General features: G+C 42.0%; 1 protein-coding gene across 2 annotated transcripts; it reads left to right on the forward strand.

Annotated features, from left to right (window-relative positions):
- The first annotated feature begins 4,256 nt into the window (after positions 1 to 4,256).
- prmt8b (protein arginine methyltransferase 8b) lies at positions 4,257 to 17,722 on the forward strand. 2 transcript variants are annotated; one of them, XM_010887346.5, is made up of 11 exons: positions 4,257 to 4,831; positions 5,103 to 5,185; positions 6,573 to 6,791; positions 8,514 to 8,669; positions 9,514 to 9,577; positions 10,328 to 10,470; positions 11,338 to 11,425; positions 12,004 to 12,119; positions 15,757 to 15,907; positions 16,574 to 16,695; positions 16,787 to 17,722. In XM_010887346.5, exons 1-11 carry the CDS (start codon positions 4,795 to 4,797, stop codon positions 16,868 to 16,870), a joined length of 1,263 nt encoding a protein of 420 aa, XP_010885648.1. In that variant the 5' UTR covers positions 4,257 to 4,794; the 3' UTR covers positions 16,871 to 17,722. The 2 variants fall into 2 exon arrangements, with proteins under 2 accessions (XP_010885648.1, XP_010885649.1); XM_010887347.5 differs by having other exon boundaries at positions 4,257 to 4,726.
- The last annotated feature ends 186 nt before the right edge of the window (positions 17,723 to 17,908 follow it).

The following is a 17,908-nucleotide window of genomic DNA, read 5'->3' on the forward strand; positions in this document are numbered from 1 at the left end:
ATTTTCCGGTGTCCAGATTATGCTGGATGGTGTTGTGGGGAAAGACCAGAGGGAAGAAGGCTTCTTATTTGATCACTAAATGGAGCAAGTCCTTCCTGCCAAGCTGCTTAAGTATCAGCTCCTCATGTTTCGACTGAACATTTAAATTCAAGTAATTTAGCAGATCCTCTAATCCATTATGTGGTTACCAAACGAGCTACACAGGAGTTAGCACACGACAGTCTTCGTTTATCAGTGACAACTTGAGGAATTGAATCTGGGCAATGTTCACAGACTAACAGTGACTGGGCTTGAAATGGCAAGCCTACAAACAGTGGCTTTCAAAGGAATTCAACCCCCTTGGACTTTTTAACGAATGCTATTGTGTTACAACAGGAAATAGAAATGGATGTAATTAGGTGTTTTTCACAATGATCAACAAAAAAGTCCATAATTGTAACGGCCAATGTACTTTAGGTCTAGTCGGTGTGTTTCTATGTTATGTTTCAAGCCCTCATGTTGATTTCACCTGCGTCCCGTTTAGTCTTGCCACCTGTGGCTCGTTTGCCCCTTTCACTTCCCTATTTAGTTTCCCCAGTTTTATGTGTATTTGTCAATCATTGTTTCATGTGACGTGTCTAGTTCCTGGGGTGTAGTGTACATTTTTCAACTAAACTACATTTGTTTATATCCCTCTGCGCCTGTGTCCTGCTACCTCTACAATGTTACAGTAAAGTTGAAGTCATGAATAAATTGTACAAGTTGTTCTAAATTAATAACAAATACTTTACAGAAAAATACATGACTGCTTGAGTATTCACCCCGTTTAATGAATATTTGGTAGATGCACCTTTTGGCAGCAATTTTTGCCCATTCTTTCTTGCAAAATTGCTTAAGCTCTGTCAAGTTGAATTCACTAGCTTTCCAGGCCTTGACGCAGAGAGAAGCATCCCCACAGCATGATGTGGCCACCGCTGTGCTTCAGGGATGGTGTTCTCAGGAGGATGTGCAACATTACACTTCCGCCAAACATAGCGCTTAGAGTTGAGACCAAAAAGCTTCTATTTTTCTATTAGAACATAACATTTTCTTCAACTTTGACTCCCACAAACCTTCTAGTAAACTCTAGCTAAGAATTTATGTATTCCATCATCTTGATGATGTAGTTTTTGTTAGGAATTACACTAAACAACTGTGGGATTTCCCCAAAACAGGTAGATTAGAGCTGAAATCACGTGAAACACCTTAACGACATATAGTTGGTGTCCATTCAACTAATTATGTGACTTCTAAAAACAAAATTGGTTCCACCACTGCTTATTAAGATGAGTCATAGCAAAGAGGGTGAGGGGGTGAATACTGACGGCAATCTATTATTTGCAGTTTCCTATTTGTAATTAATAAATAAATAAAAAATATTTCACTGACATTTTGTGATTGTGAAGGGGGGGTGAACACTCCATGTCAGCACTCACATGCAACCTGGCTGTGTGTTGAAGGCGGCTTTATAACATTAAATAATGTGTTTGTGTGTGCATGTGTGTGTTTGAGTGTGTGTGTTTTGTTATTAGTCCCTGTCACTCTGGCTTAAGCACTTGACAAAGCATGTCATGCACATTGGGTTTCTACATCTGAAATGTTTCTATTGCATGGTGGTTTGGGGGTAATATAATCATTTAAATAATTATATTGGACATTAGGGTTAATTCCATGCATTTACCATTTCTGAATGTTTCTCCAACCTGCCTGTATCCTAATCTCACTTCCATCCTTTTTTGAATAACTGTAAAATAGCCTATTTTATAATACAAGTGAATATGTATTGCCACAGGGAAAAACATGCCCTTTCAGATGCATTCCTAGAGAAATAGGAAGAGCAGATGGTTTTCTGCTTAAGGTTACTCTTCTGGCAACAATGCTACTGCTATTCTAGTATAACAAGTAAACACTTACGCGTTTGTATGATATGTTGCATATCATACAAATACATATATACAGCTCCTCTACAGTTATGTGCTCCCTGGTTAAACATGAGCAAACAAGGCTGTCACAAAATGCGATCGTTTTTTTATTAGCATGGTTTCACACTCAAAATATGAGAGCGCTCTAAGCTTGAATTGAGCTAAAATTGTTCAAAGAACAAATTGTTAATCAAGAAAAATAAATGTTGCCCCAAAAACGTGTGTGGCACGATTATTGGCACCCCGTGAAATTATGAATCTAAATCTAATAGAAGTATTTTCAAGATCAGAGAACACACAAATGAATACTGGCTGAAATTAGAACACAACTTCAAGTGTGTGTACCCTCCTGGTGAGTGTTTCTAATAGGGTTCACAATGTCTAACAACCATGATGAAATGTACACATTTCCTTAACATGTGTGAAGCTTGTAATGGTAAAAGAAGGTCAGTGATTGTCCATCCTTCACTCCCCCTGATTGTACAGTACATGCAGCTTCGGCAATGGTACTTCCACCAAAACTACCCAACGCTATTGTCACCGCACCGCTGCGTATGTGTCAGTGTGTCCTTGAGGATTTTGTGCGGTCTGGTGTTCGTCTTGTAATGGAAACATGTCTTCCTAGTTTTCATCAGCAGCAAGCAGGAGACAGGCAGACAGTTAGGCAGTGCTGATGTGGGGGAATCAGCTATGGCTGTCTAACAATAAACTCACACCTCCTCAATCTATAATCAGGAACGGGCTCTCTCTAGGCAGCGGCTCCAGAATCACATTTCACATTCAGTCTGGAGAGGCACTTAGTCAGAATTGTGTTGTGTGCACATACAGTGTGTCTGCAAGAATTACAGCTTATTGATGGAACACAAGGCAAATGTGCAGCATTTAATTTCCAGACTTTCACATGTAAATGCTTTATAATATGAATATACATATATAGACATACTGTTACATTTGGCAGCTTGAGTGAACAAATAATATACCAAACTAAGTTCTTCAACACCCGACGCGCCCCTCACAATCAGTAACTGGTTGTGCCACCTTTTACTGCAACAACTTCAACTGTTCCTTTAGTGGTTGATCAGTTTCACAGCTCTGGAGAAATTTTGGCCCACTTCTCCATGCAGAATTGCTTTAATTCAGTGGCATTTTTGGTTACTGAACAAGAACTGTTTGTATAAGTCATGCCATGACTCAGCTGGGTTCATGTCTGAACACTGACAAGGCCATACCGAAATATACCATTGTTTTGCTTTTGAAGAATTTACAGTATGTTTTGAAACATTGTCTAGCTGCATGACTCAGGAGTACTTCTACTTCATCTCACTGACAGATTACCTGAAATTTTCCATTTGTGTTTTATGATACATAGCAGAATTCACAGTTCCATCAAAGATGCCAAGATGCCCAGATCCTGAGGTGACAAAGCAAACTCAAAACATTACGCTCCTACTGCATGCTTGATATTGGAGTCAATATAAATACCTTTATTTAATGTGTGGTTTTCGAGGTAGACCAGACAGTATTCACTGTCATAATATGTCCTAAAAATGACATTCTAACTTTACATTTTTGAGACTGATTGGGCTGCAACATTCAATGTTTCATATGAAAAGCTTACCTGTCTGCTGCACATTGGTCTTGTCATTATCTCTCAAAATTTTCTTAAATACAAGGACTGAAATGTATTAACTTTACAGTTTGTAAAAAGGACATATTGACAGGCAATGAGATACTGAAAGTCCTTTAGACAATGAGAAATACATTGCCACGTTTAACATTTAGTGTGGCCAAAACAAGAAAAATGCATATACACAATCTTAATATATTTTTTGTGCCCCCAGTCATTGGCCTTCCTCTACTTCACAATTGCACATGAACTAGAGATACATCATGTTCAAAGCATAAGTAAAGAAATTAACTTGAAGGGCTTGGTTCGACAGTAGATTCACAGGGATCCTCATGTTTCAGAAGCTTCTGGATCTTTAACAAGAGAGATGCAAATTCTGTAAATATCACAGAAAGGATCTGCAGCAATGGCCTAAGGATTAAACTGATTAAACATGATCCTAGCTTGTCCCTGATTGGAGACATCGAGTGTTAAACTATCCCTTGTGAGAATATCCCTTGTGAGAATAATCCCTTGTCTTCCCTGCATATGTTGGATGTAATGACAAGACGACACTAGGTCGTAGTCAATTTATCTTCACGACCTCCACGACCTCCACGAGAAAAACCGCCATTTATGCACATTCAAAGAGGCCACATGTATTATCTAGGCTTTTGTCGTTTCATTATTATTACTATCATATGCAGTGAACTATCATATGCATTGAACCTGAACTGAAACTGTGTACAGTATGAGGGAAAAGACCGTTAAAGCTGCCATGGACAGATCATAAGAATCACACACCATGGGGAATCCTGCGAAAGCCGAGAACGGAATTCTATTGGTCCGCTATTGCTCGACAGATTATCTCCCTATATTCTCTCGTTATAAGAAAATGTAGTGGGAAGGTGGAGAGAAATCTTACGCGTGGGATGCGGTGATGTATACGGTCTGATCACGACCAGGTTCCTTTCAAAACAGGTTCATGGAAAACGTTTATGAACAGCTCCAACTCAACACTCAAGTTCAACTTTTGGCATGGAAACGCAGCCAAGTCAAACAGTGCAAAGCGCATCATACGAAGATGAAGTTCACTGATGGGGTTTCTGAGAAAACGATCCAATGCTAAGGCGATTTCAAGCCGACGACGTGTGATGGATGTGGTAAACAACTGTTGCGAGTGTGTGGATTTAATTTCCTAACAAGGACTACAGGAATGTTTGTCTAGTTTGCCTAACCCAGAGGCATATGTTGCAGTGCGCAAGAGAAGAACGGGCTTCGCAGAGTATGTGAAATCGATGCGAAAGTGTCTTTTTAAGGAGCTGTCAAGCTTTTACAGAATGACTAACTGGAGTTTTTATCAGCGTGAAACAGAAGTTTTCGAAATGCATGCTTACTTTTTCTTCGGTAACAATGAGGAATGTAAAAAAAACGTTATATTCGATATTACACGTTTGCATCTTTTATGATAGTCAATTTAGGGGAAATCGTTATAGCTCACCTAAGGCGGATATTTTAGTTTATTTTATATCAGATTTTCCCTCCTGTGGTTGAAGAAATCTCGTTGGCTCATATGGGACTGAGGCACTCGCGTTGCCTGCTCCTGCGGAGAAAAATGGCGGAACCGGATAATTCGGAGGTATGTAAATTCGCCGGCAAATGATGGAAGGAGTGACATATGCTGGTCAATACATTTCTTTACATTAACGTAATCCGTGATACACCGTTCTTGGTGGTTCTGTTATTTCATCCGATTTGACTGTCTATGCCTTTATTGGGGTTAATCAAGATTGACTGGGGTGGTGTCTAAAAAAATGAAGAGACAGACTAAGTTTTTTTGTAAATACCTTTAGAACATCGACGTTGCAAAGATATGCATATAGTAAAAATTGGCTAGAGTTGGCGCAGAGAAGTATTTTTACGCGCGGGACAAGCAACCATTTCTGAGCGCTGTCCTTGGTCCTGTTTTCACTGTCGGTCGGCACAATCTGTCGAATGTATCCCGCTGATCTGAACACGGGTAGATGCGTAACATTATGTAATCCAGCCTACCAAGTCACTGGTAATGTAGTCAAAGTAGCATTTTGTGTGTTCGTAAATAGCACAATTTTCCATGTAATGCTATAGGCCTTTTATCAAACGGCACTGTTACCAGAGCGATTTGACATTCGATGTTGACATAATATTCAAGTGCCCTAAACTGTTCAAATACAGCACCACTGATATTTGTCTCTCCCTCATTTCCTCTGTCTGTCTCACTGTATTCCTCTCGCTTTCCCTTTTTCTCTCTTTGTTTCAAACATCTCATATCTCGGTCTTTGTTGATGATGAGTGGAATCCAGAGTTGTCATATTAACCATTCCCAATGTTAAGTCTTACAGGTGGTGCAAGATTCCTGTTAGATAAACGGTCCTATAAGCTATTGTGGGATCTTGACCCAATATATGGGATTTTTAGATTGCATTCTTTCTTTCTGTTTCTTCTTCCTTTGCTCTCCATCCCTCTTCATCACATCCCTCCCGTCCTTTTCTCCATGTTTGTCTGTCTCTATTTTCTCTATTCTGACATTTCTCTGTCTCTGTGACTACTGACTCTATACCTTTATCTATTTCTCTACTGTCTCTATTCCTTCCTGTCTTTCTGTATCTGTATCTCTACTGCCTGGATTCCTGTCTGTCTGTATCTACATCTTTACTGTCTGGATTCCTGTCTGTCTGTATCTACATCTCTACTGTCTGGATTCCTGTCTGTCTGTATCTAAATCTCTACTGTCTGGATTCCTGTCTGTCTGTATCTGTATCTCTATTGTCGGGATTCCTGTCTGTCTGTATTTATATCTCTATTGTCGGGATTCCGGTCTGTCTGTATCTATATCTCTATTGTCTGGATTCCTGTCTGTGTTTATCTACATGTCTATTGTCTGGATTCCTGTCTGTCTGTATCTATATGTCTATTGTCTGGATTCCTGTCTGTCTGTATCTATATCTCTATTTCCTCTATTCTTCTATATTTTCACCCCACCCCAGCGGCCCGTACCTACCCCCCCGTCTCAGTCTATCCAGCCGGCTTCTTTGCCCAAACCTGTGCCTACTTTACACCACATGCCCCACCCTCCACACACGCCCCATGTAGCAGCCCTACCCACCTGCCCCGGGCGCGGCAAGATGGCAAAGCTGCTCAACCCAGAGGAAATGACATCACGGGACTACTACTTTGACTCCTATGCCCACTTTGGCATCCATGAGGTAGGCAGGGACTCCATGTCACCTATTGGAACAATTAGCTTGGTACTGTTTGCTCTCTGGGGTGATTAGGCTAGAGGTGTTGAGATTGAAAACCGACTTACCGACTGGATATTAGCTATGGGACTGACTAGTTGACCGTCTGGATGGCTGTCTGACTGCCTGCTTGACTGACTGTCACGAGACTGACATCCTGGTGCCTGGTGACATGGATAAGAAGAGAGGGATCAGGCCTATACAGTGGATAATGCTTCATGCACTGAGTAGCCTGAAACCAAGAATAAAGAAAGAACCACCTGAAATGAGTTTCTATCAAGGTCCTTATTTTAGCATGTGGGTCAGGGTTTTTGTCTGAATGGAAAGAGGCAGAGCAAAGGAAAGAGCTGTCCCCATTAAAATGTGTTTGTGTGTGTGGGTGCGTGTGTATGAATGGGTTTAGTGAGATGGGTATAAGATAATCCCTGGAGGGTTTTGCTATAGCCCTACCTCTATAAAAATAGCCTGTGCCAGAAATTCAGGGGCATTATGTACTAAATACCACCTCTAACATTTTCTCTGAATAGAAATCCAGAGGATGTCAAATTGTATACATGTTTAAGAAGAAAAGTAATATATCCTTAATGGTACACTACTCTTCATATAGTGTAGCTATATTTAAATTTTTCCAGGACATCCCATTCATAGGGCTGTGGTGAAAAGTAGTACACCATATACAAACGATGATGACATCTGGAATGGATGTAGTACACCATATACAAACAATGGTGACATTTGGAACAGATGTAGTACACCATATACAAACAATGGTGACATTTGGAATGTCTCCGTATGCTGTACTGACCTCTAAGCCATTCAGTGTACTGTACTTTTTCATTATATGAAAGTGTTCATGTACATAGTTCCTCAATGTTCTGTTGAGTCTCTTTTGGCTTGATATTAGAAGTCTTTTTCAGTTTGACATCCTCTGTATTAACTGTAAAAGATACACATTTTTATTGGCCATATGACCTGACCAGAAAAAACTTCTGGACTTACATTTCAGTCATTATCTAATTCAGAGCCACATACTGGAGCAGTGTACTAGGTGCTCAGGGGAAGAACGACGCAGTTTTCACCTTGCTGGCTCAAGAATGTCTTTGAGTTAGCGGTCAGATGCTTTAAATGCTAGGCTATCTGCTTCCCACTTTATCATAGTAGCAGAGATACACAAAGTAAAAAATAAATAAATAATAGAAACCAGTGAGAAAACTATACGTGACAGTCAAGTAGCTTACTGTAATAGTTTTTAATTAACAAAAATCTCAATCAAGAATTTGTGAATGAGTGTCTGGGAGTGGTTAGAATGGGGACGGGGGACATCTACTTTACTGAGAACCTTATGCAGCACAACTACAGTGAACTCAGTATTTGGACAAGGAGAAATAAGTAAAAAAGAATAATAATATTATTTTGTCATCTTACAATGGGTGTACTGTACAAAACGGGCTGCAATTTCCAAACTGTTCACCTGAAATGTATGGGGAAAAAAGTTTAAATTGACAGTCTGCACTTTGACACCATAGTCATTTTATTATTTAATATCCAAAAGGATGGAATACACAGCCCCCCGCGAAACCACAGAAAAATCCAGCTTGGACTGCAGTGGTCGATTAAGTACACAGTTTAACATGAACGGAAGTCAGGATTCAGCTCTCCTACATCCCCATGTTGTTGGTTCTCGGACAGGAAATGCTGAAGGATGAGGTGCGGACCCTGACCTATCGGAATGCCATGTACCACAACAAGCACATGTTCAAGGACAAGATTGTGCTGGACGTGGGCAGCGGGACTGGCATCTTGTCCATGTTTGCTGCCAATGCGGGTGCCAAACACGTGTACGGGGTGAGAGACTCGCTTTACACACCAAACTCCTTGGCGCATTACAGGGCCGAAACTGCCAAGCCAAGATGCATTAGGCCGGCATGTTTACCGGCATTTCCTTCAACTTTGGTGGAGGCGTAACCAGGCTGAGACAGGTCGAGACTGGTCCTGTAATGTGAATCTATTGAGACTGTCCCAATGGTGGGAATTTATTGAGACTGGCCTTATATTGGGAATCTATTGAGACTGGCCCTATAGTGTACATTTATTGAGACAGTCCCAATGGTTGGGAATTTATTGAGACTGGCCCTATAGCATGGGTCTACTGAGACTGGACCAATACAGGGAATCAATTAAGAGTGGCCCTATAGCGTGAATCTATTGAGACTGGCCCTGTAGTGGAAATCAATTAAGAGCGGCCCTATAGCGTGAAAAAGGTTAATTCGTTCTGAGGATTGAGAAGACTTAATATTAATATTCCAGATTAATACATGTCTGTTACTCCCCAAGCCCGTCTGTAAAGTTCCTAAATCCTGATGGATGTGTAGCACATCTCCTGGCCCCCGCTGAGATCTCTGAGGCTGATAATTTCAGAGTCAATGACTGCATCCTAAATGGTCCACTGTTCCTTACATAGGGCGCTACCTTTGACCAAGGACCCTTGGCTGCCATTTGGGAAACACACAAAGAGAACGAACAGACAGTCCCACAGGGCACAGCTTTGACAAAATCACTGCGACATGCACACATGTTCCTGTTTCAGTAATTCATTCCACAATTCCTTCTGTATTTAGTGCATAAATAAAGCAAAGATTCAGAATGATGTCCAGACAGACGTGTTTGTGCTTGTTTTTTATTTCCTCAGATTGAATGTTCAAGCATATCTGAATATTCAGAGAAGATCATCAAATCAAATCACCTACATAATGGTAAGGACGCAATTTTAGTGCAAAGGAATATAGGTAATTTTCAAATGACCAAGGTTTTGACAGCATCTTTTTCCAAATAAATTAAAATACTATGCATATAACTCTGATATCCTGCATGTGCTTTTCCCTGTGGATATTTTTTGCATGCACACTAATGATGACCATATGGGAGAACTGGGTGAAACAGCTGGCTGACAGAGAGGGACTGGGAGAGGGAGAAAGACATGGCTGAATACAGAGGAATGGAGAGAGGGAGGGAAATAGAGGGAAAGAGAGGGAAAGACAGGGAGGAATCAATTTACTACATGTCATCGTACTCTGGTCTTTGTCTCAGCTCTAATGGGAAGCTGGCAGCTCTCTTCCAAAACAAACATGATTTAACTGAGTCATCAATCACAATTAGTTCCGCACCACTGATCACCACTTTGAGATGTCACGCTGAAGGAATTCCCCTGATGAAGTTTTAATTGCATGACCCAAAATAGAAAGTGGAACATTGATACGTTATTGGCCTTTATTTGGGCTGTTTTTGGATGCTAAATCAGTACAATGAAAGAATAGTATAACGGGATGACTTTGGATTTCAGGCTTGCAAGGTAGTCAGGTTTGGTGCTGTGTAATATTCTGTTATTTCTCCAGTTGATGCAGTGATGGGGGATATTCCGTCCTCTAGTGACTTCTGCCGTCGACTCAGTCGTGTTGTGTGGAGTTGTGTTTTGCGTGATATCTGGTGACTCTTCCGTTCTACAGTCATCACCATCTTCAAGGGCAAGGTGGAGGAGGTAGAGCTGCCAGTGGAGAAGGTAGACATCATCATCTCAGAGTGGATGGGCTACTGTCTCTTCTACGAGTCTATGCTCAATACGGTCATCTTCGCCAGAGACAAGTGGCTGGTGAGTGTGCTTGTGTGTTTGCGTCTGTGTCTGTACAAGGTGCATCAGGGTGTGTGTCTGTACAAGGTGTGTGTCTGTACAAGGAGCATCAGGGTGTGTGTCTGTACAAGGTGTGTGTCTGTACAAGGAGCATCAGGGTGTGTGTCTGTACAAGGTGCATCAGGGTGTGTGTCTGTACAAGGTGTGTGTCTGTACAAGGTGCATCAGGGTGTGTGTCTGTACAAGGTGCATCAGGGTGTGTGTCTGTACAAGGTGTGTGTCTGTACAAGGTGCATCAGGGTGTGTGTCTGTACAAGGTGCATCAGGGTGTGTGTCTGTACAAGGTGTGTGTCTGTACAAGGTGCATCAGGGTGTGTGTCTGTACAAGGTGCATCAGGGTGTGTGTCTGTACAAGGGTGAGCATTTTTGCATGCATGTGCAGGGGTTTCTCCAGAACCACGGTTGTAAGGCTTTAGCCCCGGGTGTTCTTCGGTTGGCCTTCAATGTCAGCGAACCATGCACGGCGAGAGCCAACGCGCACTTCTATTTATACGCCGTGCACTTGGTTTAAAATACTCAAGGTGGTACAAAAAAACTACGGAGAAACCCACCCGATAATGGCTGAGCCCCGAGTGTTTTCCCAGTCTAGTGACATCTCTGTACACTACATATTTACGCGTCCACAAACTTAAACCTGAGACTATCTGGTTTCAAACCAGCACCACTGCCTCAAGACCTTCGTCCGCCTATGAGCTAAGGTGACATACAACAGCGTCATTCTTAACCACGAACCAGGTGTGCAGACAATTTGACTGTGGTCGGGTGGGGCTATGAGGTGTCGAGGAGAACTTGTGAAACCGGACACGTGCTGTTTTCTCTCCCATTCAGAAACCGGGAGGGCTGATGTTTCCTGATAAAGCTGCCCTGTATGTGGTGGCCATCGAAGACAGACTGTACAAAGACTTCAAGATACACTGTGAGAAACCTTTTCGGCTATCTCTCCATCTCCCTCTCTCTCTTTCTGTCCCACACTCACGCAGACACGCGCACGCTCATATGCAAGCGTGTGCACGGTTCAAACAGACCCACGTGCACCTTTAAGCTGCTATATGGATGCGTGTGGCATCATTCCAGTAAGCTGTCTCCTCTAGCCGTCGGGTCTGACTAGGGAGCTGTGGGGAGGTGGGTGGGAGGGAGAGAACCTGCCTGCTGTTCTCAACCCAAACTAAAGGAGGAGGAACTAATAAAAGGATGCCAGACATGGTGGAGGGAGGTACAGTCTATTTCAGGTCCCTTTCCCTCACCAGAGGAACAGCAGATAGACAGGCCGAGGGAGGATGGAAGGACTGAGCCCACGTTGTTGGCAGCTGGAGAGCTGCGCCCTCTTTTCTCTATGCCTGAGGGCCATTAACGATCGTTATCGATCCCAGGCGGCCAATAAACGAATGAGACCCTCCTACACCGAAGACGTTCCTCCCGTCTCATACAGTATACACGCTTCCCTAAGCACCATTGAGAGTGTGTGTGTGTGTGTGTGTGTGTGTGTGTCTGCAGGGTGGGAAAACGTTTATGGTTTTGACATGACCTGCATCCGTAACGTGGCCATGAAGGAACCCCTGGTGGACGTGGTGGACCCCAAACAGGTGGTGACCAATGCCTGCCTAGTAAAGGTATGTGTGTGTGTGTGTGTGTGTGTGTGTGTGTGTGTGGAGGGTGGTTGAAGACCAAGCTGGAGAGGAAAGCGGTTAAGTGTGTTTATGTGCGTGCATGTGTGTTTGTGTGTGTGGGGGGGGGGGGGGGCTCGCTGAAAGCCCAGGGCTGATTTACAGGGGGTTGACTAAGCCCTGTACTGGGACACATACCGTGAAGGCGTTTTCTGTCTTCCTGGTCCGTTTTCTCTCTTCCTGGTCCGACAGGAGTACCACTCCAGGCACACAGTGTACCAGAATAATGAGTGTACTCATGAAAAGGGTGGTGTTTAAATATAGATATTTTATACAGGGCCGCTGACCAACCTCCTCAGAATTCACAGTTACATAAAAAAAGAAAAATCCTGAAGTACACTTGAAAAATGACTTTCCAAAATAGAAGTGTCGCGGAGAGGCTACCGTCCAATAATTATGATGAGCCCGAATGGGTTTTATGTCCGAGCCCATGATTTGCATGTAAATGAATATGTCTAGACTGTGCCGATTTCTCAGTGTGACCCGTGCCAGCCAGCCTCCATACCTGGGCCATTAGATAAAATGGGTCTGGCACTCCCAGCCCCGTGTGACAGATTGGGATTTAACACAGCCGTCCTGTCCTATGTAATAACAGCCACCTGGGTCAAAGTCACAACAATGATGTGGAGAACATATCCACCATTTCAGTGTGTGGGGCATGATATGATTATACGCTGGTTTTCAGGATTTGATATTGAGAGGTTCTTTGTCTCTGGAGTACTTTCTTATATGGATACAATACTGATTGACTAAATGAAGGGATTTAACTAATGAATGAGTGAACTGAATGAACTATGGAATTAATGAAAGAAAGTGTCAATTGAATACAAAAAGAGAAAAGAGATCTTTGTGAGGTGGATATTCCATTTCCAGTTACAAGCCTAAGTGCTTTGTAGTGTGACAGAATACATCTGTGCCCCTGACACTGCAGAGAAACATATTCACAGGAACTACAGAGGCCTGGCAGTGAAGAAAAAACTGCAGAGAGAGACAGGGAGAGCAAGAAAGAAAGGAAATACAGAGAAGACAGTAAAAATGAGCTGTAAAGATTAGAAAGAAGAAAGTGTGAAGAGGAAGAGGCAGACACTGTGGGTGAGAAAAAAATCTGGATTGTGTAAGAAAAAGATAGAGAATGAGAGGAGAGGGCGAGGTAAGAGGGGAAAGGAGTGAGAAAGTGGAAGTGAGAGAGTGGAAGTGAGAGAGGGATGGATAGGGAGAGTCAATCAGAGAGTGAGACGGAAGTGAGAGGGAAAGAGAGTGAAATAGAAAGAGACAGCGCTGGATGAAAACAACAAATCCCATTGATTTTCACAACTTTGAAAGAGGCTATGAAGCACCTCAACAATTCTAATTCTAGCACAAAAAGAGGTTAAAGAGGTAGAACACAGACAACAGCATCCAGGTAAACATAATGCATCACTTAAACAGTGTTTGTATGCACACCAATGACCCAAGGAGCCCTGGACATCCTCGAGGAGAAACCTGGTCCAATGACCATTGAAACAGTCCAATGTAACATCAGGTTTTAAAAGTGGACTAGCCCATGCAGTAATGAGATGTGTCTGTATCAGGGGCGTGGTTTTAGGAGAAATCTTGTTTGGCCACTTGAGTAAAACTCATTTTTCGTATTTTTTGTTATATTGTATATTGTTAAGTTTGGAATCTTACATGTTAAGTTCGATGTGGCCTGGGATGGTCTAGGGATCTAAGCTGCTAATTCTAGAAGACATGTATTGCTGCAGCATAGGTTTGAATCCCACCTACTGCTGCAGCACTGGTTTGAATCCCACCTACTGCTGCAGCACTGGTTTGAATCCCACCTACTGCTGCAGCACTGGTTTGAACCCCACCTACTGCTGCTGCACTGGTTTGAACCCCACCTACTGCTGCAGCACTGGTTTGAATCCCATCTACTGCTGCAGCACTGGTTTGAACCCCACCTACTGCTGCAGCACCAGTTTGAATCCCACCTACTGCTGCAGCACGGGTTTGAATCCCACCTACTGCTGCAGCAACGGTTTGAATCCCACCTACTGCTACAGCATAGGTTTGAATCCCACCTACTGCTGCAGCACGGGTTTGAATCCCACCTACTGCTGCAGCAACGGTTTGAATCCCACCTACTGCTACAGCATAGGTTTGAATCCCACCTACTGCTGCAGCACTGGTTTGAATCCCACCTACTGCTTTTTTGGCAAAAACTGGCCTCTACCTTTAACCACATAGCTGCCAAATAAGGCATAAAATTCCTGAAGACATAATGTAAAAAAATTATAGTAATCTAACACTGAATTGGAGCGTCAATGAGATAAACCAAAGTGTATAAGTGTCTCATGAACTTTCGCAAATTCCACATTTGCAATAATTGTTGCCATCGGTAATGTTAATATTATTGTATTGTGCGTACATATTTAAAGAACATTTTACTTGTCATTGCTGATAATTCTGAAACTCAAGATAATGATCAGCAATTGCATTTTGACAACTGAAAGAATTGACCGCCAATAAGCCAATTCTTCTTATCTGATAAGCTGCCACCAGTACAATGTATTACAGAAAATATCCTAAATGGAACCCCGAACATTACAAAAAGGTTCAGTTTTAACCTTTCCATTTGAACTTCATGGAAAAAAACTACAATAATACTACACTATTAAAAACCCTTAAACTCTTTATTATATGCTAATAATCTTTCATAGCAAAATTACACTTTTTTTTTTTTAACAACCTGTTTTCATACTTCTATTTAAACAACCTGTTTTCATACTTCTATTTAAACAACCTGTTTTCATACTTCTATTTAAACAACCTGTTTTAATACTTCTATTTTCCATTGAATTCTCAGTAACAGCCCATCTTACACCGGAATCCTTAATATTGTGCCTCACACTAACATTTGCATTCACATCTCTTACTCTCTGGGATGCTCATGGCTATAGCAGTCTGAACAGTAGCTGACCCAGTTTTGTGTGGTTTTGACAGTGACACGCTATCACTGTGGTGAACTCAAGCCCAACTTGAATACACAATTTGTTTCGAAATTAAATCCTCTTTTAACAAAAATCTTGCAACATCAAGTGTAATGTGTGTGTGTTTCTGACGGTACAGTGTTAGGTGTAACACACTTTTTATAACACATGCTATCTTTAGAAGCCCATTCTGCTGTCAACTACACAGGAAACCTACAAGACCTGTTTCAGACTTTGAATGTTAAGACCCTAAGTGTTCTCAAAGTTTATTCAACTTACAATTTTCAGAATTCTTTCACTACACAGTCCAATTTGTATATAGCTTAACTATAACAAATGTTTTGACAGTAATTGGCTTATGCAGGTTTATTACCAGTCTGCTGGGGGGGGGTTAGAATCACATGAGTTGCTTTTACACACATGAGGTGTTATAGACATAAGAAGAGAGCCAAATGGATAGAGACATACAGGTGTTAGGGAACAGCAACAGTGTGTCTGTGTATTTGTAAGTGAGTGTGTGTATTTGTAAGACAGCGAGAGAGCGACCAAGATCTCAGTTTTCCCTCAAGATGTCGGCCTGTTCACCATGTACCATATTTACCCCTGTGACCCAGGAAGTGGATATCTACACGGTGAAGCCAGAGGACCTGTCCTTCACCACAGCATTTTGCCTGCAGATCCAGAGGAATGACTATGTTCACGCCCTGGTCACCTACTTCAACATAGAGTTCACTAAGTGTCACAAGAAGACCGGCTTCTCCACTGGTTAGACTTTACCTCTCTGCAATGCATATTATTGTAAAAAAAAAACAAGACTAGCTCATTTCCTGTAGTTCTATACATTTTGTTCATGGAGGCAAAGAAATGTTTGTTGTCACAACTCGAAAATCAACCAGCAATTCTAACAGGTTTTACCATGAGGCAGAGATAAAACATTGTCGTTTCAAATCTTGAATTACAGTGATCCTGTGTTTTTACTGTATTTAAAATGATATATTTGGCAATGTACACTGCAGGGTACTGTGACTACTAATATGCCTGTGAGCCTCTCAGAACCGGGGTTAAGAAAACAGATGTTCACATATGCCGTACCTCTGTGGACCCAATTTGGGAACCACTTAACTAATTGACCCAACTAAATTGGGACATAAAGTATTAATGACGTCCATTGTGAGGTCAGCTCTTGACTCCCACCTAGTGGTCGTCAGTTAAACTGTGCATGTTATAAACAGAAATCTGACATGTGGTACTTGTCTCTTGCTCGATTTCCGCCTACTTCACTCTCCACCATCTCGCTACTAACACCTTATTACTTTCCTTTCCTACTCCTCCATTCTTTTCCCCCTACTCATTCCCTTTCCTACCCTCTCTTCTCCTCGTGCTCCTCTTCCCTCTTGTCCTCCTCCTGCTCCTCGTCCCTCCTCTGACCAGCTCCTGACGCTGCCAGTACCCACTGGAAGCAGACAGTATTTTACTTGGAGGACTATTTGACTGTGAAGAAAGGGGAGGAGATCATGGGCAGCATCGCTGTTCGGCCCAATGAAAACAACGTGGTGAGAACACGGTCACACTCTGCCCAATATGTCACACGGCTGATGTGATGTGATTTACAGGTGGAATCAATTTCCTCTTGTTTTATTTCAGAGGGACCTGGAGTTTACCTTTGAGTTGGACTTTAAAGGACAGCTATGTGATGCAGCTATTTCCCACGACTACAAAATGCGCTAGCTGACCAGCAAGGATCAATGACCCTCCTCAATCCACTACTGGACACACCTTCAGAGGGGGAGGGAAAAGGCTCTCCAAAAGGACTTCCAATGGACCCAGTAGGGACATGAGACACATCTGCTAGATGTCAGTGTTCTAGGACCTAAGTGATGTCATCTGAACAAGCCATTCTGAAGCAATAGCGTCATCACCCACCACTGTCCCCAAGACATTCGTAAGACTGCCCCCCCCAGTCATTCGTAAGACTGCCCCCCCCCAGTCATTCATAAGACTGCCCCCCCCAGTCATTCGTAAGACTGCCCCCCAGTCATTTGTAAGACTGCCCCCCAGTCATTCGTAAGACTGCCCTCAGCATGACGTTGAATGTAACATCCCAGAACCACATTTTTCCTTTTTCTTCAGGTCCAGTCATGTTTGTGTTATTAGTACTAGGTCTAAATCAATGAGAAGAGGTGGGTAGATGCTGGTCTAGAAGCATTTTAAGCCCATACATTGAGCATCTCTTTTGTCAAAAAGCGGACGGACACTACTTCCACTGTATGAATCAGTGATGTCTTTCTGTGTGAGTTAGTAAGAGGAAAGTAAATAAGTGTTTGTTCAAGTTGTTACATTAGATATATTTTGTTGGTAATTAATATTGTTATTCGCATGTTCAGCTTTTATTTTTTTGGTTGATTACTTTATTTGATTAAAGATATTCAAAAAATGCTAAAGTACGGTGCCAGGATAAGGGAACCTGTGAGAAATGTACAATGTGTCACAAATTGTCAGTAATTTTGTCATTTTGATTTTGGGGAGTGGTGTGCGAGTGCCGATGAACAAATAAATGAATAAAAAAAGATAATTGAATTTGAATTATAAGAAAAAAATATTATTTAACCCTAACCACTATTCTCATTCAATTTATTAAAACCTAAAAATGTATAGTCTAAAACCTTATTATTACGTTGTGTTGACGTGGTTTAAAATGACCAGTTAACATCTATTTAACCAAACAATTATTTATGTATAGATTATATAGGGCCGTAAGAGTGTGCT

The sequence above is a fragment of the Esox lucius genome, chromosome 23 (assembly GCF_011004845.1).
Source record: "Esox lucius isolate fEsoLuc1 chromosome 23, fEsoLuc1.pri, whole genome shotgun sequence".
Classification (NCBI taxonomy): Eukaryota; Metazoa; Chordata; class Actinopteri; order Esociformes; family Esocidae; genus Esox; species Esox lucius.

Coding starts and splice junctions, on each gene's coding strand:
- prmt8b (XM_010887346.5), top strand. CDS start 4,795: ATGTTGCAGTGCGCAAGAGAAGAACGGGCTTCGCAGA. Junction 8,670..9,513: donor GTGCCAAACACGTGTACGGG/GTGAGAGACTCG, acceptor TTATTTCCTCAG/ATTGAATGTTCAAGCATATC. Junction 12,120..15,756: donor CCAATGCCTGCCTAGTAAAG/GTATGTGTGTGT, acceptor CCTGTGACCCAG/GAAGTGGATATCTACACGGT.